Here is a 22,570-nt window from a genome sequence, read left to right as displayed (position 1 = left end):
TTTTACATGGTCATATGTAGAATGAATAGGATTCTTGCCTAGAAACCATCTTTGTCTACCTCGAAGATTTTGCCTTTGTTTTCTTCTTGAACTTTATAGTTTTGTACTCATTTCTGTGATCAATCTCAAATTATTTTTGTGGGTTGTGTGAGGTAAGGGTTGATGTTTTTTTTTTTTTTCCCCTTCTTTTCTATTTAGATATCCAGTAGTTCCAGCATCATTTTTTCAGCCTTTGTTTCCCCATGGATTTGTGTTGGCACTTTTGCCAAAATCAATTGATCATAAATGTATGGGTCTATTTTTGGATTCTCTATTCTATTGATCTCTGCTTCCTTTATCAGTATTACAGTGCCTTGATTACTGTGGATTTGTAAGTCTTGAAATTGGATAGTTATCTGTATTCAAGAAAATCTTTCTTAAAAAAGGCTTTGATCATAGTATATAGTTTCTACATTTCCATGTAAGGTTTAAAATCAGGTTGCCAATTTCTTTATAAAAAGACTGGGAATTTTGCTTGGACTTCAGTTGACGTGATTGCATGGTATTCTGTTGGGTGTATATAATTACATCAATTATGTAAGTAGCTTATACTGATGCCTGTTTGTTGGAGTGTTCAGTCTATTGATACAGTGTTGACAATTAATTTTATATTTATTTGTGTCTTTGAGCACTGGTGCATGTGTATCTGTTCTATAAAGTGCTGGAAATGGAATTGTTTGAAATTTAACATGTATAATTTTGATAGATACTGCTTGATTGTCTTGCATAGACATTGAATTATATGCAAGAATGTGAGACTACATGTCACAAACCTTTGCCAAGACTGTGTTGTTAAACTTCCTGATCTTTGGCCTGATAGTTGAAAATTGGTATTTTGTCTTGGTTCTAGCTTACATTATTATGTTACTATCATACCAACCATGTGTGGTTTCTTTCCTGTGAATACATTATGGTGATTACTGTTTCTTTTTCTTGCCGGAGTATTTCCCCAATTTCGTCTCTCAAACCTGTCTTCTGAATTTTGTGACAGGGTTTGAAAGTCTTTCCCACTGTGAAAATAAATATTATAATTTCCTACATTTAATCTGTTTTTGTTTTAGTTCTTAATTAATTTTTAATGGTTAAATGTTTTCTGGACAATACCTCACTCTTAACCATAATTGCCCAGATGGTTTCCTAATTGTCTTGACACCAACCGTGTTATTTATTTATTTATTAACTAAAAAAAAAAGAAATTTTTAATGTTCATTTAGTTTTGAGAGAGACAGAGACAGAGACAAAAAAAGACAAGAGTGTGAACAGGGAAGGGACAGAGAGATAGGGAAACACAGAATCTGAAGCAGACTCCGGGCTCTGAGCTGTCAGCACAGAACCTGACATGGGACTCAAACCCATGGACTGAGAGATGGTGACCTGAACTGAAGTCAGGCGTTTAACTGACTGAGCCACCCAGGAGCTTCTGTCTGTCTGTCTATCTATCATCTAAATTTTAGTTAGTTAAATACAGTGCAATATTGATTTCAGGAGTAGAACTCAGTGACTCATCACTTACATAAAACACCCAGGGCTCATCGTAACAAGTGCCCTTCTTAGTACCCATCACCTATCTACTCCTCTCCCACCCACCTCCCTCCATCAACCTATCATTAGGAGTCTCTTGTGATTTGTTTCCCTCTCTTCTCTCCCCCCTCCCCTTCCCATGTGTTCATCTGTTCATTTTTTTTTTTCAACATTTATTTATTTTTGGGACAGAGAGAGACAGAGCATGAACGGGGGAGGGGCAGAGAGAGAGGGAGACACAGAATCGGAAACAGGCTCCAGGCTCCGAGCCATCAGCCCAGAGCCCGACGTGGGGCTCGAACTCACGGACCGCGAGATCGTGACCTGGCTGAAGTCGGACGCTTAACCGACTGCGCCACCCAGGCGCCCCTATGTTCATTTTTTTTAATGTTTGTTTATTTTTTGAGAACGAGACAGAGCGTGAGTGGGGGAGGAGCAGAGAGAGGGGGGAGACAGAATCCAAAGCACACTTTAGGCTCTGAGCTGTCAGCACAGAGCCCAACACAGGGCTTGAACTTACTAAACCCCAAGATCATGACCTGAGGTGAAGTTGGATGCTTAACCAACTGAGCCACCCAGGCATCCCTCATCTGTTTTGTTTCTTAAATTCCACGTATGAGTGAAATCATATGGTATTTATCTTTCTTTGATGGACTTACTTTATTTAACATACTATGTTCTAGCTCCATCCACGTCGTTGCAAATAGCAAGGTTTCTTCTTTTTGATGGCTGAGTAATATTCCATTATATGTATACACCACATCTTCTTCTTTTTTTTCCCCACCTTCATTTTTTTTTTATTCTGGGCATGTGCTTTGCTGTATCTGGACTTCTGGCATTGCAAGCAGTACTCAGTGCTCAGTACTCAGTTATGTAAGATTGGAGCTGTTTCCTCTGGGATAATGGATTGTTTCTTAGCATTGAATAATTGGAAGGAAGTATAAGGTCATGGAATTCTAAACCATCCCATTCCTATCCCTCCAGTCTGACGCTAGATGATGGTTTCAGCACCTTGAACTTTCCCCCTCACTGAATTATATACATAATCCAGCTCCTCACATGTTGTGGAGTTTTTAGGATTGCTAGGTGAAATGTATGACTTTTATCTTCTTCATTTCTTTTGGTAATGCTGAGACCATGGGAAGAACATTTAAAATCCATGTTCATTTTATGTAGAAGTTCAAGAAGTTCACATTTAATATACATTTTCTTTGCACAGTCTTTATATGCAGAGCTGATTCCTAGTACTTTCAGGCCTCATACCATCTATTTTTATAACATCTGTACCTGGGTAAGGAAACAGCTTAGCACTGGTATGTTACTGTAAATCAGTAGGGGAAGTGGAGGTCATTGTGAAATAGGATTCAAACTGAGTAGGTACTTGGAACATTAAAGTTCAGAATACTTAGTTTGGGGGGGAAAGACCATAGGTGCGTAATAAATTATGTACAGTCCATCTCTATTTTTCTGCTTTACATCCAATTACAAGTGATATTTTCCTCCCTTACATGCATTTACTTTAGTAACTACCCTCATGTGTTTGTGCCTGTCCTTGAAAATATATTTACCCTTGTAAAATATGTAGCAAACTGAAACATAGAAATACACAGAGATATACAACATAGTATACAAAGTATTACTGAACAACTCAATGAATTAAAAAAAAATCCAAAAAACTTAGTAACTACTGTCCAGACCAAGATAGAGAATATTAACACCACAGAAATCTGTACTGTGCTCCACCTCAATTTTTACCTCCTACAGAGATAATTACTATATGACTTCTTTTTTTTTTTTTTTTTTTTTTTATAAAAATTTTTTTTTTTTCAACGTTTATTTATTTTTGGGACAGAGAGAGACAGAGCATGAACGGGGGAGGGGCAGAGAGAGAGGGAGACACAGAATCGGAAACAGGCTCCAGGCTCTGAGCCATCAGCCCAGAGCCCGACGCGGGGCTCGAACTCGCGGACCGCGAGATCGTGACCTGGCTGAAGTCGGACGCTTAACCGACTGCGCCACCCAGGCGCCCCAATTACTATATGACTTCTATTAACATTGATTGGTCTTTCTTTCTTTCTTTCTTTCTTTCTTTCTTTCTTTCTTTCTTTCTTTCTTTTTAAATTTAAACAAGTTGGATCTTCCTGTGTTTAATTTTTCTTATCTGGTTTCTCTCATTCAACATTGTAGTTATGAGGTTCACCGTTTGTTATATACAACAGCATTTTGTTCTTTATTCATTTCTGAATAGTATTCTAGCATATAAATTTATTTATTGAATCTAGTTTCAATTTTTGGCTATTGCGAGTAATGCTGCTAGGAACATTCTTGTACTTGGATATAGTCATTTCAGTTTAAAAGTTAGCAATGGTTGGAATTGCAGGGCCATAGCTTAGGTCTATGTTCTGCTTTAAAAACATTTTTTTTACAGAGAGAGACAGAGCATGAGCGGGGGAGGGGCAGAGAGAGACAGGGAGACACAGAATCTGAACCAGGCTCCAGGCTTTGAGCTGTGGGCACAGAGCCCAATGCAGGGCTCAAAGTCACAGACCGTGAGATCATGACCTGAGCTGAAGTCGGACGCTCAGCTGACTGAGCCACCCAGGCGCCCCCTATGTTCTGCTTTAGTAGATACTGCCAAAGAGTTTTTCAAAATGTTTGTACCAATATAAAGACCAAAAGCAGTGCTTAAGACTTTTTGTTGCCCCAACATCTTCTTTAAAAAAAAAAAAAAAAAAATTTTTTTAATGTTTATTTATTTTCGAGAGAGACAGAGACAGAATGTGAGTGGGTTAGGTGCAGAGAGAGAGGGAGACACAGAATCCGAGCAGGCTCCAGGCTCTGAGCTGTCAGCACAGAGCCCGACATGGGGCTTGAACTCACGAGCTGACTGAGCCACTCAGATGCCCCAGCACCACATCTTTATCCATTCATCAGTCAGTGGAGATTTGGGCTCTCTCCTCAGTTTGGCTATTGTTGATAATGCCACCCTAAACCTTGGGTTGCATACACCCCTTTAAATATGTATTTTTGTATTCTTTGGATAAATACCTAACAATGCAGGTGTTGGATTGTAGGGTAGTTCTATTTTTAGTTTCTTGAGGAACCTCAGTGCTGTTCTCCAGAGTGACTGCACCAGTTTTCATTCCCACCGGCAGCCCAAGAGGTTTCCCCTTTCTGTGCATTCTCGTCAGCACCTGTTTTTTCTTGTGTGGTTAATTTTAGCCATTGTGACAGGTATCAGGTGGTATCTCATTGTGGTTTTGATTGGTATTTACCTAGTGATGAATGATGATGAGCATCTCTTACTGTGTCTGTTAGCTGTCTGGATGTCTTCTCTGGAAACAAGTCTATCCATATCTTCTGCCCATTTCTTAACTGGATTATTTGTTTTGTGGGTGTTGAGTTTTGGTAAGTTCTTTATAGATTTTAGATACTAACCCTTCATCACATATATCAATTTGCAAATATCTTCTCCCATTCTTTAGGCTGCCTTTTAGTTTTATTGATTGTTTCCTTTGCTGTATAGAAGCCTGTTATCTTGATGAAGCCCCAGTAGTCCATGTTAGCTCTTGTTTCCCTTGCCTTTGGTGACACACCAAATGTTGAATCTTATCTTCATTAATTTGAAAGTAATTAGATTCATACTACCTTTGTATGTAATAACTTGCTTCATGCACTTGGGCCTATTTTTGGCGCAAATCTTGCATTACTCTCCTGTTTATTGATGTGTGGGAACTAAATTGTTTTTCTTTTTTAAAAACTTTTTTTTTTAACGTTTATTCATTTTTTGAGAGACAGAGCATGTGTGGGGAAGGAACAGAGAGAGAGGGAGAACACAGAATCTGAAGCAGGCTCCAGGCTCTGAACTGACAGCACAGAGCCCGATGCGGGGCTCGAACTCACAAACCATGAGATCATGACCTGAGCTGAAGTCGGATGCTCAACGGACTGAGCCACCCAGGTGTCCCGGAACTAAATTGTTAATTATTACAACTAAGTGGCACAAATCTACACCCATTACTTTTTTTTTTTTTAAGTGTTTGGAATTCTTTTTTTAATTTCTAAGTTAATTTTTTGAGAGAGAGAGCACAAGTGGGGCAAGGGCAGAGAGAAGGAGAGACTGAATCCAAAGCAGGCTCCATGCCATCATTGCAGAGCTGGATGCAGGGCTCAATCTCACAAACTGCGATTTCATGACCTGAGCCGAGATCAAGAGTTGCTGCCCAACTGGGTCACCCAGGCGCCCCATACACCGCATTACTTTCGTTTTTTTTTTTTTTTTTATGTTTATTTTTTGAGAGAGAGAGAGAGGGACAGAGTGTGAGTGGGGGAGGGGCAGACAGAGAGAGGGAGACAGAGAATCCAAAGCAGGCTCCAGGCTCCGAGCTGTCAGAACAGAGCCCTATGTGGGGCTCAGACTCACAAGCTGTGAGATCATGACCTGAGCTGAAGTCAGAAGCTCAACTGACTGAGCCACCCAGGCACCCCATACCCTATTACTTTCTAAGTTGATTTGTGTATGTGTGTTGTTATAAACTGGTATGTGATATTTTCTTCTATTAGGTATTTCAGCTAATTGTTATTTAAAACTTTTTATTTAAAATTTTTTTATTCACCTTAATGAATTCACATACTAATATTTTTTTTCTTTTTTTGCCCTGCAAGTAATAATTTGCATGTATAATGTATATGTGGTCAAGATTTTTTCCCAGACCCTAGAAGCTTGAGGGACATCTTTTTCTCCTCATGATATACTTTATAACATTCTTTTTAAATCCATTGTGCTAGGTGCTCTGGGCCCTTTTAATCTGGCAACTCATTTCTTTCTCTTTTTTTAATTATTAAAAAAATTTTTTTTAATGTTTATTTTTGAGAGACAGCGAGTGCAAGGCGGGGAGGGGCAGAGAGCGTGGGAGACACTGAATCTGAAGCAGGCTCTAGGCTCTGAGCTGTCAGCCCAGAGCCCAACACAGGGCTTGAGCCCACGAACTGTGAGATCATGACCTGAGCTGAAGTCGGATGCTTAACTAAACCATCCAGGCGCCCCTGTTTTTCTCTTTTCTTTTCTTTTTTTTTGGGGGGGTGGATGGAGGGATGAGGAGATTATCCTGGTTTTTCCAGGTGGCCCAAGGGTTCTTTTTTTATTATTTTTTAAATTTATATCCAAGTTAGTTAGCATATAGTGCAACAGTGATTTCAGTAGATTCCTTAATGCCCCTTACCCATTTAGCCCATCCCCCTCCCACAACCCCTCCAGTAACCCTTTGTTCTCCATGTTTAAGAATCTCTCATGTTTTGTCCCCCTCCCTGTTTTTATATTTTTGTTTCGCTTCCCTTGTGTTCATCTGTTCTGTGTCTTTTTTTTTTTTTTAAATTGTTTTTTCAACGTTTTTATTTATTTATGGGACAGACAGAGACAGAGCATGAACGGGGGAGGGGCAGAGAGAGAGGGAGACACAGAATCGCAAACGGGCTCCAGGCTCCGAGCCATCAGCCCAGAGCCTGACGCGGGGCTCGAACTCACGGACCGTGAGATCGTGACCTGGCTGAAGTCGGACGCTTAACCGACTGCGCCACCCAGGCGCCCCTGTTCTGTGTCTTAAAGTCCTCATACGAGTGAAGTCATATGATATTTGTCTTTCTCTAATTTCACTTAGCATAATACCCTCTAGTTCCATCCACATAGTTGCAAATGGCAAGATTTCATTCTTTTTGATTGCTGAGTAATATATACATATATTCATGCTTCTGCATGTCGCTGTCCAGTTTTCCCAACACCATTTGCTGAAGAGACTTTTTTCCATTGGATATTCTTTCCTGTTTTGTCAAAGATTATTTGGCCATACGTTTGTGGGTCCATTTCTGGGTTGTCTATTCTGTTCCATTGATCTATATGTCTGTTCTTTTGCCAGTACCATACTGTCTTGATGATTACAGCTTTGGTAATACATCTTGAAGTCTGGGATTGTGATGCCTCCAGCTTTGGTTTTCTTTTTCAAGATTGCTTTGGCTATTCAGGCTCTTTTTTAGTTTCATACAAATTTTAGGGTGGTTTGTTTTAGCTCTGTGAAGAATGCTGGTGTTATTTTGATACAGATTGCCTTTTAATTTTCTTCTTATATTTTGTCTCCTATTTGCCATATCTGTCTTTTTTGTTTGACTTTATATGAGATCTTCTTACTGTGATCTTCTAATGCTTTTATTGACTTTTTAAATTCTTTGGTAGTTTTAATTTTCATGTGTTCCTTTTTTTTTTTTTTTTTTTTTTTTTTACTGTGAACTTGTATATTTGTTTCATGGATGGATTGGCTTATTTTTAGTTTTTGGCTCTGCATAGTTTGTTTTTGCCAAGCCATTTATTTCGTTTTTTCATTTTAAGGTTTTTCTTATGTATATGGTTATTCTTGTTTATTTGCTCAGGGTTACAAGTGAGACACTAAAAACTGATTTGAAAGTTTTGTGTGTTTGGATGGTGGACGGGCTGGTAGTTTCTTGACTGTAGGGTGTGAGAGACAGAGAGAGGGTGCTTGTGCTTATGGACTATGGACTACTACAGACTGCAGGTCCTATCAGTATTTTTTTTGTATCTTTTATCTCTAGGCCTGTCAAATTCATTAGAAAACCATCTTCCCGGGAGGTACAGTCTTGGCTGCCTCCTCTAGGAGTCTCTTGAGTAGGCAAAAGAGAAGTTTAGGTGTAGGGAGTGGGTTTCAGCAATCACTGTGTGTACTTCTACTTATTCCTTCTATTGTCAGTATGATATTTCTTCCCTCAGCTGTCCTGAGTCCCCAGACCAAAGACCTTTCATTATACTCTTTCTAGACATATATACTACAGTCTTTAAGGATGCAGGGGTGGACAGTCTTCTGGGTGCTAGTAATTGGAATGGCAGTCTTGGAATCTTTCTGTGTTTTTGAGTTCTTTTTTCATCCTCATCTCTGGTGGAGCCTGATACTTCCAATTACTGAGTTTTTGGGGTTTCTGTGGTTTTAAGTAGAGCTACTTCTCAGTTTCCCCATTTCTAGCTTAGGATTCAAGTTTTCTTGAGTCTGGAGGTTATTATTTATCATTCTTTGCAGCTTACATATTTTTATTTTCACCATTTGCTCTTTTATTTATTCTTTGGATTTCTTGTTTTGTCTTGTTTTAATCTATTGCTTTTTTAAAGTAGGTTTTACATGAGAGTAGAGGTAAATGTGTGTTTAAATCTGCCTTTTCAATTGTATATCGGTGTTTTTCTGTGTACAAGTAGTTATTTATGTGCACTCTTTTTCTTCAAAATAGGATTTTACTTTACCACTTTAACCTATTATATGTACATATTATGAATTGCATTTTTATTTTTAAACTTTTTTTCCTACAGCATAAAATGGATAGTTTACCTCAGGTTAGAAATACTAAAGTTATTGGTATGTATAAAGTGAATTCTGAAGACTAATGGTAAGACAGGGTAAAATTGTGGAGTGTTGTATATAATGAGTGGTGAATGAATAATTTGCATATTTCCTTTGCACCTTTTAAACATTTTAAAATACACTTTCTTTTCCCCCCTCCTTAGGTGCTGTGTAATGTGTTAAGAGGATATTTTAAGGAATGATTTTGTCAAATTTTCATGAGTTATGGTGGCTGAAAGATCAGTTCTATCTTGTGGGAAAGGAATTGTAAGTAATATCAAGGAATAAACTGATTTTCGACTATTGTGTATTTATATAAGACAAGTCATTGATTACTTGTAAGAATGTAGTTGGGATACTTTTTTCTATTAACTTTAAATTTATAGATTAATTAAAAAGGAGAAGTTAGATTTTACATAAATCAGATTATTTCTGTATAGTATTAGCATTGCCATATTTCTTGGATTGTACAAAATTTAATTTTATTTTTTTTTTAATTTTTCAGAAATGGCAGCACAAAAGGAAATCTATATTAATAGAGTATTTTATTAAACTAAAAAGGTTAGATAAGAACTTTAAACTAACAGTCTCAGCAAACGAGAGAAACCTACTAGCTGTAAGACATGTTTCAAATGAATCGAAGTCCAGTAACTGTAGACTTCAGAAGAAAAAAGTTTTCAAAATCTTTGTCAAAACAGGTCAGTGATAAATAACTCCTCCAGTAATAGGGCTAGGCCTGAAAACCATAATTAATTGAAAAATTAACAAAACAGTTTGAACCTGAATTAAGTTTTTTTCATAAAAAATTATAAAAATATCAAATTAGAATTAAATTTTCCTCAGATTTCTATTGCCTTGCCCAAAAGTAAAGCAAATATCTTTTAGCCTTCATACCAGCTTTTCTCATGACCTAGGGATGACTGAAACCTTATTTGAAGCAAACTAGTATTTTTGTTGAAAATGTACATCAGCCTCAAAGTTGATTTTTAAGACCTTTTCAGAATAATACTAGACATTCAGCATTCACACCTACCAGGACACAAACATCCTCTCAAATACTACTGAGAAAAGGAGGACCTTACTCAGGAATGATGTCCATTCAGGAGAAATCAAAAGAAAATTCCTCCAGTGTTATTAAAAAAAGTGAAGATAAGAATTTAGAAACACAAATTCAAGGTTCTCAAACGAATCTGGCAAAAAAATCAGGCCCAAAGGAAACTATCAAATCACTGGTTAAATCTTCTAGTGAGAGTAAAATAAATCAATCTGAATTAGGAACATGTATGAGTACAAGGTCAGCAAAAGCGGCATCCAATGATAAAAAAGCTAGCAAGTCCATTAATAAAAATATGGTGACTGTGAAGGGACATTCACAACAAGAATCTACAAAAAAGAAAAAATTACCTCAGAAAAAGTCAGTGCATGGAACTCCTAAATCAAATGAACAGTTTAACCGGAGGTCACAGAGACTTCAACAGTTAACAGAAGTTTCAACAAGGTCTCTGCGTAATAGAGAAATTCAGGGTCAAGTTCAAGCAGCTAAACAGAGTTTGCCACCAAGAAAAGAGCACTGTAACAATACTCAAAGTAAATCTAATAAAGTTAAAACAAGTCAAAAACATGTGAAAAGAAAAGTACCGGAAATAAAGTCTGACACTAAAGAGGATGAAAATCTAGTAATTAATGAAGTAATAAATTCCCCCAAAGGAAAAAAACGCAAAGTAGAGCATCAGACAGCTTATACTTGTAATTCTCAGTGCATAAAAGGATCTGAAAAGTGTCTTCAGAAGAATACTAGAAAAGAGGAAACAAAATCTGTGCCTGTAACTTCTGAGATAAAAAGATCAAAAATGGTTACTTCAGCAGTCTCTAAAAAGAATGAGATGAAGAAGTCAGTTCATACGCAAGTGAATACTAGTGCAAAATCCCAAAAAAGTCCACAGCCATCAGTGCCTGAACAAAGTGTAGATAATGAGCTGGAGCAAGCGGGAAAGAGCAAACGGGGTAGTATTCTCCAGCTCTGTGAAGAAATTGCTGGTGAAATTGAGTCAGATACTGTAGAGGTAAAAAAGGAATCTTTACAAATGGAAAGTGTAAAGGAGGAGAAGCCTACAGAAATAAACTTGGAAGAGACTAATAATGAAAGACAAATACTTCATCAGAAGGAAACAAATCAGGATGTTCAATGCAATCGTTTCTTTCCCAGTAGAAAAACAAAGCCTGTGAAATGTATATTAAATGGAATAAACAGCTCAACTAAAAAGAACTCCAACTGGACTAAAATTAAACTCTCAAAATTTAACTCTGTGCAGCAAAATAAGTTGGACTCTCAAGTTTCCCCTAAATTGGGCTTAATACGAACCAGTTTTTCACTACCAGCCTTAGAAATGCATCATCCAGCAACTCAGAGTACAGTTTTAGGGACAAAACCACATGATGACAAAAATATAGGTTGCCAGCAGGAAGAAACTAAAGAAATTAATTCTGAAGAAGTTAAAGTTAATGATGTTACAGTTGAAATCGATAAAACTACAAAAAGGGCTTCTGAAAATTGTCATTTGGATAATCAGATAAAACCACCTCCTGACCCACCGTTGGATAACCAGATGAAAGATTCTTTTGAATCAACACCAGATAAGGTAATTTATTTTTATTATGAACAGTAGAGTTGCAGGAGTACCTTCTTATTAAATAAGTTTTACAATGTATTTTAGCCTAAGAATCAAGTTGTAAAAGACAGGAATCATTTGTTAAGGTAGCCTATTCAATTTTAACTCAGTCTCGTAGTGAGTGAGACGACTAACTTGACTCCTTTAGAGGTCTCACATTCGTGTAAATGCTTCTCATTGCTTTCTTATTTTCACTTTTCATTTTTATTTTATGTGAAGCATAAACCTGTTGAATTCTGGCTTTTTTTTTTTTTTTGTATTTTTTTGAGTATAATTGACACACCATGTTATATTTGTTTCTGGTGTACAACATAGTGATTCAGTATCTCTTTATGTTCTGCTTTGCTCACCACAAGTTTAGTTATCACCTGTTACCATGCAATGCTATTATAATATTGTTGATTATATTCCCTATGTTCTACTTTTTATTCCCATGACTTCTTCATTCCATAATTGGAAACCTGTATCTCCCACTGCCCTTTACTCATTTTGCCCTTTCCCATACCCCCTAGCATTTCTTTTTCATTTAACACACCGATTTGCTTTTTCTATTAATTGCAACTACAGAAACTATGTTTCATAGTGACTAAAATATAGAAATTAAAGTTGGGCCTTATTCTGACCAAATTGTTAAAATTAATTTCAGCTGGCACAAATCAGCCCCTTTTTTTCCACCTGATAAAATTTAAAAATATTTATTTCTGGTAGTAGGGAGTCTTTCAGTTTGACTTGTGTGACCATTTTGAACAGTTGGGCAAATAAAATGTCTGAAAGATGTAAATAATTCAGTCTTCAGTTTTAGAGTAAGATTGTAGTGGTGAAGAATTTTAAAAATGGTAAGTTGAAAAAGAATCTTGAAAAAAAGGAAAAACAATCTAATAGCTAGAAGAAACTTTAATGATTATCTGAGGAAGTAGTTTGAAACTATAAAAGCAGCTGAGCTGATTTTTCCCGCCAAATTAAATCATAGGTAAAATACCAATATATAAACCTATAAGAAATTTTTTATGTATAAAAAAATGGAGCTTTATGATACATATGTGAAAAACTTCACTAATTTGTTTCAATTGTTTTGTGATGAGAAAACTTAGAGCAGCGGAGGAATGTAATTTAGGTCACATGTTTGGGGACACAAATAGGATTCAATTTTTAGGTGTTCTTCTCAGCCCAGCATTTTTTCTACAATTGCATACTTTGAACATTAGAGCACTTGAGAAAAAAGTCATCATGAGTAGAGGGAAAAGTCAAGTCATCCTAAGTTTTAGGAATGATTTAAAGTTCCTTTTGGAGGCATTTTGTTGTAGGAGCAAAGTTGAATGAATGAGGAATCTGGGCTTCTTGCCAGAAGCCATGAAAATAGATCATTGTCTATTCTCGTGGACTACAAATCAAATTAAAAAGGGAACAGATACCATATGGTACTCTTAGATTTTATTTTCTGAACAAATGGGAATGAAAGCATCAATTAGAAGATAATTATTCAAATAGTGACAGTAATTAGAAGTAAGTAGTGACTGGTAGTGTAACAAGGGTGGTTTACATCGGAGATGGAGTGGCTTTCTTTTCGGGGTATGTTTTGTCAGCAAATTGATAGCTATAGTCCAGGTGTATCTTCTCCTGGAGTATATATCTTCAGGAGTTTATCTTCTAACTCCTTGCTGCATAAATGCCTGTCAAAACTCAGTTTGTGGGATAAGTCATGAGAATAAAAGGTACAATATAGGGAATATATAGTTACTGGTATTGTAATAGTGTTGTATGATGATAGATGGTAGTTACACTGTGGTGAGCATAGCATAATGTATAGAGAGGTGTTGAATCACTGTGTGTATACCTGACATTAATGTTAACATTGTGTGTCAATTAAAATGAAATTAAAAAGAAACCCTCAGTTTGTGGACAGTTATATCGAAGAATAAGAAATGTAATCCTTTGGAGTACTAGAATAGAGATGCTTACTTGGACCACATTATTTTGACCTGTAATACTGTTTTTATTGGAATGTGCTTTGGATTTATACAGTTCCTCTCAAGGTGCATTATGAGAAACTGTGCTGTGAAACTTGTGTTAAAATTTTATTTACGTTTATAAATTCTTGACTATTTCAAACATTCAGAATACTATAGAAAGTTAACATTATACTCTTGTTTACCACCCAAATTTGAAAAAAAAAAACCCAACATTTTATTGAATTCAGGTCTTTTAAAATAAGAAAAGTATGTTACAGATACAGGAAAAGACCTTATCTCCCTCTTCTTTCCATTCACCTCTCTTCCCAGAGTTAAAATGAGTTTGTGAAGTTGGTGTGGATCTTTCCTTTTTTGTTTTTATGATTTCACTATTTATGTATATCCATAAAGAATACTTAGCAATGTTTGTGTTTTAAATGTTTACATAAATGCTAGCATAGTTTGTGTATATGTGTGTGTGGTTTTTGTTTTGTTTTGTTTTTTGCTAACTTGGTTTTGTGCAAGTTGAAAGCACTTTTAGGTTGTTTCTCTTCTTTTCACCAATACCACTGATGCAATCACTTTCACAGAGTGATCAGGAATGTGGTAATCATGTTAGTTCATGACATAGTTGAGTGCTTGCTGTGTCCAAGATTTTGTGCTAGGCTCCAGAAGACAAATGTGTTCTGCCTTTAAAGAATTTACATTGTAGCAGTCACTTAAGAGATTTCTCTTTATTCATAAGCACTAAGAATTGTGGCAGCTTTGTTCAACCATCACAGCAGCTTTTGGTTAATGACATAATAGCCTTTGGTTAACACTGCCTCTTTGTTAGTCAGAGGAGAGCTTCATAAAATTATCACTATAGTCTACGCTATGGTTTCTATTATTATCTACATATTACAGGTGAGGGGAACGAGACTTAGGAATTTAAGTAACTTTTACCTGAGTGACATTTAAGTGGTAGAGCTAGGATTTAAACTGAGATTGTCTGGTTTCAGAATCTAGCCATTTTATACTTGGGGAGGAAGGAGAATATAAAAACAAACCCTGTATCATATGAAATCTTTTTCTATGGCTGCTTGTAATTTTGATGTCAGTTTCAGCAGTACTGAGAAATGATGTTTGATAGGGCTTCTCTGAATTCTTTGGGCTGAATTTAAATTATTTTAACTTTATGAATTTTAAAGCCCAATTATTTTGTGATTCTTTTTTTAAGCCAGTAACTTCCTAAATTCCTTCCTTTTTAATGGAGATTAATTAGTCATTGCTCTTGTTTTTAATTTTTCTGCTTTGTCAGTGATGAAACTTGTTCACTTTTTCAAAAATATTCAAAATAATGTCACATAGTTGAGTGTAATAATCACAATACAGATACAGCCAATGTTGATAGAGCTTGGAATATTATTTTCTTTTGGTAGTTATTATCACCTTTGATAGTGTTCTGATTTAGGGGATTTTGGGAATACAAAAATGAATAGAATATCTTTGCTCTTAAGAGTTATAGAAGCTTGGGGTGCCTGGGTGGCTCAGTCGGTTAAGCGTCCTACTTCGGCTCAGGTCGTGATCTCGCAGTCCATGAGTTCGAGCCCCGTGTCGGGCTCTGTGCTGACAGCTCAGAGCCTGGAGCCTGTTTCAGATTCTGTGTCTCCCTCTGTCTCTGACCCTCCCCTGTTCATGCTCTGTCTCTCTGTCTCAAAAATAAATAAACATTTAAAAAAAAGTTATAGAAGATGAATCAAAAACAACCAATTGAAAATAGTAATAAGGACATGAAAGAGGTAGAGGTGAAGAAGATGGAAAATTATTCCAAACTTGGGAAAAGGGCATGGAGAAACTTGGCAAAGCTTCATAGAAGAGGTTAATATTTAAGTAATGGGTTGAATTTATACAGGGGGAGAGGTTCTAGATTAGCATTATCCAGTAGAAGTGTAATGTGAACCACATGATTTAAAATTTTCTGGTAGCCACGTTAAAAAAGAATGATAAACTGGTAAGATTAAAATATTTTATTTAACCTGTCATATAGAAATACTTTCATTTCAGCATATAATTTTAAAAGTAGACCTATTTTACTTTTTTGTAATAAGTCTTAAAAATCTGTGCTTTATATTGACAGTATAATCTCAAATCAGTCATACTAACTACATTTTAGGTGCTCAATAGTCAGGTGAGGTAGTGGCTACTCTATTGGACAGTGCAGGTTTAGATGGATGAAACAGAAAAAGTATAGAACCAAAATATATCTGTGGGATTTGCAAGTTCTTCAGTGTAGCATGAAGGGGAATAATGGGAGCTGATGCGGAGAGGGTAGTTGTGGGAGAGATCATGAAGAGACTCTTAAAGCATATCAGTGTGAATTACCCCAACTATGAGGTATTATCTTAAATTTTCTTAGTATGCATTCACTGAAAGTGTCTTGGGATGAGTCCCAAACATTGATATGAAAGCAAATAGTAACAATTTGAATGTTGTATGTTCAGAATTTCAGTCTGTGTTTGGAATCCAAGCTTCAAAACAATCCCGTGGGAAATACCTCTACTGTTTCAGCTTCACTCAATCAAGCAAAAGTTGATACAGGAGAGAATAAATTTCCAGGTAAAACTTTGAAACTATCATTTGGTTTTTTCAGTGTTCAGAGATATTTTTGTCAGTATGATAGGAAACAATATTGACTACCAAACAGGCCAGTTAAATCCTTCTGAACCATATTGCATATGTTTTTCAAATGTGTAATTATCACCATTCTTTTTTTGTTTTTTAAAAATCTTTGGGGCGCCTGGGTGGCGCAGTCGGTTAAGCGTCCAACTTCAGCCAGGTCACGATCTCGCAGTCCGGGAGTTCGAGCCTCGCGTCGGGCTCTGGGCTGATGGCTCAGAGCCTGGAGCCTGTTTCCGATTCTGTGTCTCCCTCTCTCTCTGCCCCTCCCACGTTCATGCTCTGTCTCTCTCTGTCCCAAAAATAAATAAACGTTGAAAAAAAAAATTAAAAAAAAAATCTTTATCACCATTCTTCGGGGCAGAATTGCTTCTCTTTCTTACCTTATTTAAAGTACTTAAGTATGGGGGCACCTGGGTGGCTCAGTCAGTTGAGTGTCCAACTCTTGGTTTTGGCTTAGGTCATGATCTTAGGGTCATGGGATTGAACTCTGCATTGGGCTCTGCGCTGAGTGTGAAGCCTGCTTGAGATTCTCTCCCTCCCTGCTGTATCTGCCCCTCTCCCTTGCTCATGCTCTCTCTCTAAAATAAAGAAAAAACAAAGTACTTAAATATGACTCTTTGACTTGCTACCAGAAGGTCTTTATCTTAAATCTTTTATTTTGTTTGTAACTTACTTTCTGGAGAAGTATGTCTTAATGAATTGCCTAAGTTAGTGGTAGAAGCTTATTTCTCAAATACAGCTTATTATTTGTGCTTTTCCACTTTAGATTCTTATCTTCAATCCTGAGTTACTCAGTTTTCCATCTTACTGATTTTGTTTTTGAAAGGATTTAACAAATGCTGCAGGGGCGCCTGACTGGCTCAGTTGGTAGAGTTTACTTAAAAAATAAAAAATTAAATAGATTCTGCAATTTGTGCAGTTATACCATACAAAGATTTTTTTCGTAACCTTGAAAACATCTTTGACAGTACATTATTTGAGCTGTTGGGTGAAGATTTGCTCACCATTATCAGATGAAGCACAAGGGCATATGGAAAGAAATTCCAAATTCCTCATTCTTGTTTCTCTCTGCTAAAGGAAATACTTAGAGTGGTATACTGAAGTCAGATAATTTCTTCTACTACGTATTATTTAAACTTTTCGTGGAGGAAGGGAAAGCACAATATAAATATGAGAAATGCAGTTATTTTTTAGAAAATAAAATGAATTATTGCGTTATTTATTAATATTAAAACTTCAGAAACTATAATTTTAAAAATTACAGTATAATATACAGTTTTATATTAGTTTCAGGTGTTATAATACAATGATTCAACAATTCTGTACATTACTCAGTGCTCATGATAAGTATACTCTTAATCTCCTTCACCTATTTCATCCATCCCTCACTCATCTCCCTTCTGGTAACCACCAGTTCTCTATATTTAAGAGTATTTGTTTCTTTTTTCCTTTGTTTTGTTTCTTAGATTCTTTCATATGAGTGAGATCATATAGTACTCTATTTGTCTTTCTCTGACTGACTTATTTCACTTAGCATTGTACTCTCTAGCTCCATCCATGTTGCAAATGGCAAGATTTCATTCTTTTTGATGGCTGAGTAATATTCCATTGTATATATGCCACATTTTTAATCCATTCATCCATCAATGGACACTTGAGTTGCTTCCATAATTAGGCTATTATAGATAATTCTGCAATAAACATCTTTTTAAATTAGCATTTTGTATTCTTTGGTAAATACCTAGTAGTGGAATGACTGGATCATATGGTAATTCTATTTTTTATTTTTTGAGGAACCTCCATACTGTTTTTTACGGTAGCTACACCAATTTGTATTCCCACCTGTCATGCACGAGGGTTTCTTTTTCTCCACATTCTTGCCAACACTTACTGTTTCTTGTGAGACTTCAGGGTTTTTTTAAACGAAGAGGTGTTCCCATTTATTTCCATGGAGAGATTATATAATTATATGGGCATTTATACAATTTCCTATGTTGTTCAGTGCTAGTAATTGGTGAAACTAGAGGCAAACTGTTAATCTACCATTGGATTTCTTTGTGACTCTGTAGAACTTTTCTACTTCTGAAGAGTAATTTCTAGGAAGGGGGCCTAATTTTATCAAATGGTTTTATTAAAAAGAAAACATTTAGAGTTGCCTGGGTGGCTCAGCTGGTTAAACGTACGACTCTTGATTTCTGCTCAGGTAACGATCTCACGGTGTGTGAGATTGAGCCCCAACATGGGCCGACAGCATGGAGCCTGCTTGGGATTCTCTCTTTCCCTCTCTCACTCTTTGCCTATCTCCTTTCACATGCTCTCTCTCTCTCAAAATAAGTAAATAAACTTAAAAAAATAAAACATTTCATGTATTGTTCTCTTTTTTCTTCGTAATGATTTGCAACTATTAGATGGAGAGCTAGTACAAAGCTTAAGGTTTAACTCATCTTCTTGATTAAATTACAGGTTCAACTCCCAAACAACACACTATACTCAGTAACCAAACATCTAAGACCAGTGATAACAGGTAAGACATTAGTTTAATACAAGAGTAAATATAGGAACAATTGAAAGATAAACTGAGGCTTTTACAGTTTTCGTTTATTTGAAAATCAATTCAAATTGGGCAGCATTCAGTGTGGCAGATAGAAAGGAGCTGCAAGGAGCTGTAACATGAAAGACTTATAGGCAGAAAGGAGTGGGATTAAGGAAAGTTATAACTGGTGGAAAAAATGGGTTGATTATTGCAAAGTTACTTTGCTTTAGGGGGAATGGCAGATTATCATTAGGGCAAATTATCTAACTAGTGCTGATTAAATGATTCCTGATTGACTGGTTAAAGATTCCATTTCTAGAAGAGCCAAAACTAAGTCTTGATTTGGTAATGTGGGGCTTAGTATAAGCAACTACATTTTGGACCTGTTGTCTTGTTTTTAACAGAACTTTAGGATTTTATACTTCCAACTTTTGAGTTTGGGATATTTTTCCTTAAAAAGTTGTGCTAATAATCTGGTTTTTCACGTAGAAAGAAAATGATTTTCATAAGTTTTTATTTCATTTTACTTTTTCTGTGCCTATACATACGTTTTATAGTTTTTTCCCCCCCTTAGGGTAATATGGGCATCTTTTCTACCTTAATTACCTCATTCTTTTAAATCTGCATTAAATTTCATTGTGTGAATATTCCATTGTTTATTTAACAGTTCTCCACTTCATAGACATTTTGGTTGTTTCTTATTTCTGTCCAAAAAAGTTCTTTAATAAACATATGCATCTTTGCCCGTTTGTATTACTATATCTAGGATAAATTAATAGCTATGGGAATTATCCTGCATTGCCATATTTTTTTCCGATTTGTGTCTTTTTATACTTCCAGCAACAGTATTTTGAGAATGCACTTTTCTGCAAACCCTTTGAAGTACTGGTATTATCAACATGTAAAAGTGTTTTAAGTGTTTTAGAAGCACTTGGTTCTGTCTTTAATGTCAAAATTAAATTACATCTGACTTACTTTGCTTTACAGATTACTAAAAAACAGTATTTAGGACAAATTGTACTGACTCAGATGGCTAAAACTATGAAAAACTTGAAACTTACTCAAACTATAGTACAGCAGTTTTTTGTTTATTTGTTGAAAATCAGTAATTTTCTTGGGTGTTCTCCCCTTGATTTTTAAAATGTTATTTATACCCCCCTTGGAATTGAGATTTGTGAGTGTCGTATAGAGAAAGTTTTTTTTTTTTTATTTTTAGTGCTTTGAAGTGATAATAGCTCTATAACATTTAATAGTGTGATTTTTTTTTTTTTTTTTAAAGGGAGACACCACCAAATCATTCTTGGCCTAAGTGTAATTCCCATTTGGAGATAACAATTCCAAAGGACTTGAAACTAAAAGAAGCAGAGAAAGTTGATGAAAAACAGTTGATCATAGTAAGTATCCAACTTGACCTTTTTGGTGAAGTGTTGTTATAATCACCTTTCTTATGCACATTGTTAAAGAATAAATTCATTGCTTTTTTTTCAAAGAGTCTTGTCACCATAAATTGTCATTATGGAAATATTCCTGGTATCATTAGAAATCCCCCAACTTGAACCCCAGTAGTGAGTTCCTCCTATCACAAATAAAAACTCAAATATCCATACTCTTATTTACAACAGATTGATACTTTATATTAAATTTGTTATTTTTTAAAAAAAATTTTTATTTATTTTTGAGAGAGAGAGAGAGAGAGACAGACAGACAGAGAGAGAGAGAGACAGAATCTGAAGCAGGCTCCAGGTTCTGAGCTGTCAGCACAGAGCCTGATGCAGGACTCAAACCCACAAACCGTGAGATCATGACCTAAGCCAAAGTCGGATGTTTAACGGACTGAGCCACTCAGGAGCCCCAGATCTGTTACTTTCTTTAATATGTCGTTTGATGTACTTTGTTTTAGTAGTTGGTTTGAATATTAAAATAACATGGAGCTTAATACATAAAATGATTTTAAATATCTGTATTTTAGTGTATATTATAATTTTTAAACTGTGTTTTACAGGAAGATAAACCAGTAGTTAATTTGAAATAGAACTTAAATACAGTTTGGTGACAAGTTGAAAAAGAGATATTTTGATTGATGAAAAAACCTAATTTGAGTAAGCGAGCACACTATAAAAAAAAATGAAGGAACCCAAAATAATAGGAAAATTTAATGTACTTCCAGTCAACATTATCAGTAGGATTTGGTGGAGTTGACTTTAATTCTAACTTTAATATAGGAGAATAACTTTGTAAGAATTGTCTGCAAATTTTTGAGAAAGGTTAATCGGGAAAGTTTCATTAGAGTTAATAATGTTTCTGTTGTTAAATCTCAGTATGGTAGTGAAACAGGATTAGACTAGTAGAATATAGAGCAGCACTGTCCAATATGGTAGCCACATGTAGCTGTTGAGTATTTGAAATGTGGCTCATTAGAATTGAGATATGTTGTAAGTGTAAACATAGTTATGCATTTTAAAGACTAGTATAAAAAAGGGAATGTAAAGTATTTCACTGATAAGTTTTTTTTCTATTTAGTACAAGTTGAAGTTAAAGTATTTGGGATATGTTTTGTTGAATAAAATACTAACATTAATTTCACCTGTTTTTGCATTCTTTTTTTTTTTTTTTTTTTTTTTAAATTTTTTTTTTTCAACGTTTTTAATTTTTTATTTTTGGGACAGAGAGAGACAGAGCATGAACGGGGGAGGGGCAGAGAGAGAGGGAGACACAGAATCAGAAACAGGCTCCAGGCTCCGAGCCATCAGCCCAGAGCCCGACGCAGGGCTCGAACTCACGGACCGCGAGATCATGACCTGGCTGAAGTCGGACGCTTAACCGACTGCGCCACCCAGGCGCCCCTGTTTTTGCATTCTTTAACATGGCTACTGGAAAATTTAAAATTTGTGGATTGCATTTCTATTCAGTTCTGGTCTAGAGTTGATGAGGATGATGATGTTAATAGCAGCTAATACATTGTTCCATGTACTCCACTCATATTAACTTAGTTAGGCCTCAGTTTTTAAAGTATGAGGTAGGTACTAGTATTATCTCCCATTTACCAATTAGGAAACCAAGGAAGAAAAGTTTGCTCAATACTATGAAAACTGCTTGGTTGCAGAGATATTTGTACACTGGTATATCATTCATAATAGCCAAAGGGTGAAAGCAACCTAAGTGTCCATCAAGGATGAATGGATGAACAAAATGTGTATACATACAATGGAATATGATTCAGCCTTAAAAAAAGAAATTCTGACATGCTACAACACGGTTGAACCTTGAGGACATTAAGCTAAGTGAAATAAGTTAGTCACAGAAAGACAAATACTGTAAGATTTCACTGCTGTGAGTGTCTAGAGTACTCACACTCAGACAGAAAGTAGAATGGTGGTTTCTAGGAGCTGGGAAGGAAGGTAGTTTGGGGACCAGTTGTTTAATTGGTTTAGAGTTTCAGTTTTGCAAGATGAAGAGACTTTTGAAGATTGGTTACAGAACAATGTGAATATAGTAAAACTACTGAGCTGTACACTTAAAAGTCATTAAGATAGTAGGGATGCCTAGGTGGTTCAGCTGGTTGAGTGTCTGACCCTTGATTTCAGGTGGGACAACGTGGGATTGGGCCCCGCATTGGGCTCTGTGCTGAGCGTGGAGCCTGCTTGAGATTCTTTCTGTCCCTCTCTGCTCCTGTCCCTCATTTGTGTATTCCCCTCTCTCTCAGATTAAAAAAATAAATTAAGATGGCAAATAATGTTATATATATATTTTTTGCCACAGTTATAAAAAATTTTTTTTTAAAGATTTATTTACTTATTTATTTTT

The 22,570-nt window shown here is 35.9% G+C and overlaps 1 protein-coding gene across 4 annotated transcripts in view; it reads left to right on the top strand.

The window, feature by feature from the left end:
• ESCO1 (establishment of sister chromatid cohesion N-acetyltransferase 1) overlaps window positions 1-22,570 on the top strand; it is a 77,261-nt gene that overhangs the window by 26,857 nt on the left and 27,834 nt on the right. For all 4 annotated transcript variants that reach the window (XR_015242484.1, XM_086682595.1, XM_025931076.2 and 1 more), the window contains 5 exons: window positions 9,119-9,221; window positions 9,460-11,593; window positions 16,056-16,170; window positions 18,697-18,757; window positions 20,046-20,160. Coding sequence is in view for 3 of the 4 variants with exons in the window: in XM_086682595.1 (XP_086538721.1) it covers window positions 10,043-11,593; window positions 16,056-16,170; window positions 18,697-18,757; window positions 20,046-20,160 (1,842 nt within the window). In the remaining variant the exon portion in view is untranslated. The remainder of the gene's footprint in view (window positions 1-9,118; window positions 9,222-9,459; window positions 11,594-16,055; window positions 16,171-18,696; window positions 18,758-20,045; window positions 20,161-22,570) is intronic.

The sequence above is a fragment of the Puma concolor genome, chromosome D3 (genome assembly GCF_028749965.1).
Source record: "Puma concolor isolate L17-30 chromosome D3, mPumCon1.1.hap2, whole genome shotgun sequence".
In the NCBI taxonomy this organism is placed as follows: Eukaryota; Metazoa; Chordata; class Mammalia; order Carnivora; family Felidae; genus Puma; species Puma concolor.
This window is presented reverse-complemented; position numbering and strand designations above follow the sequence as displayed.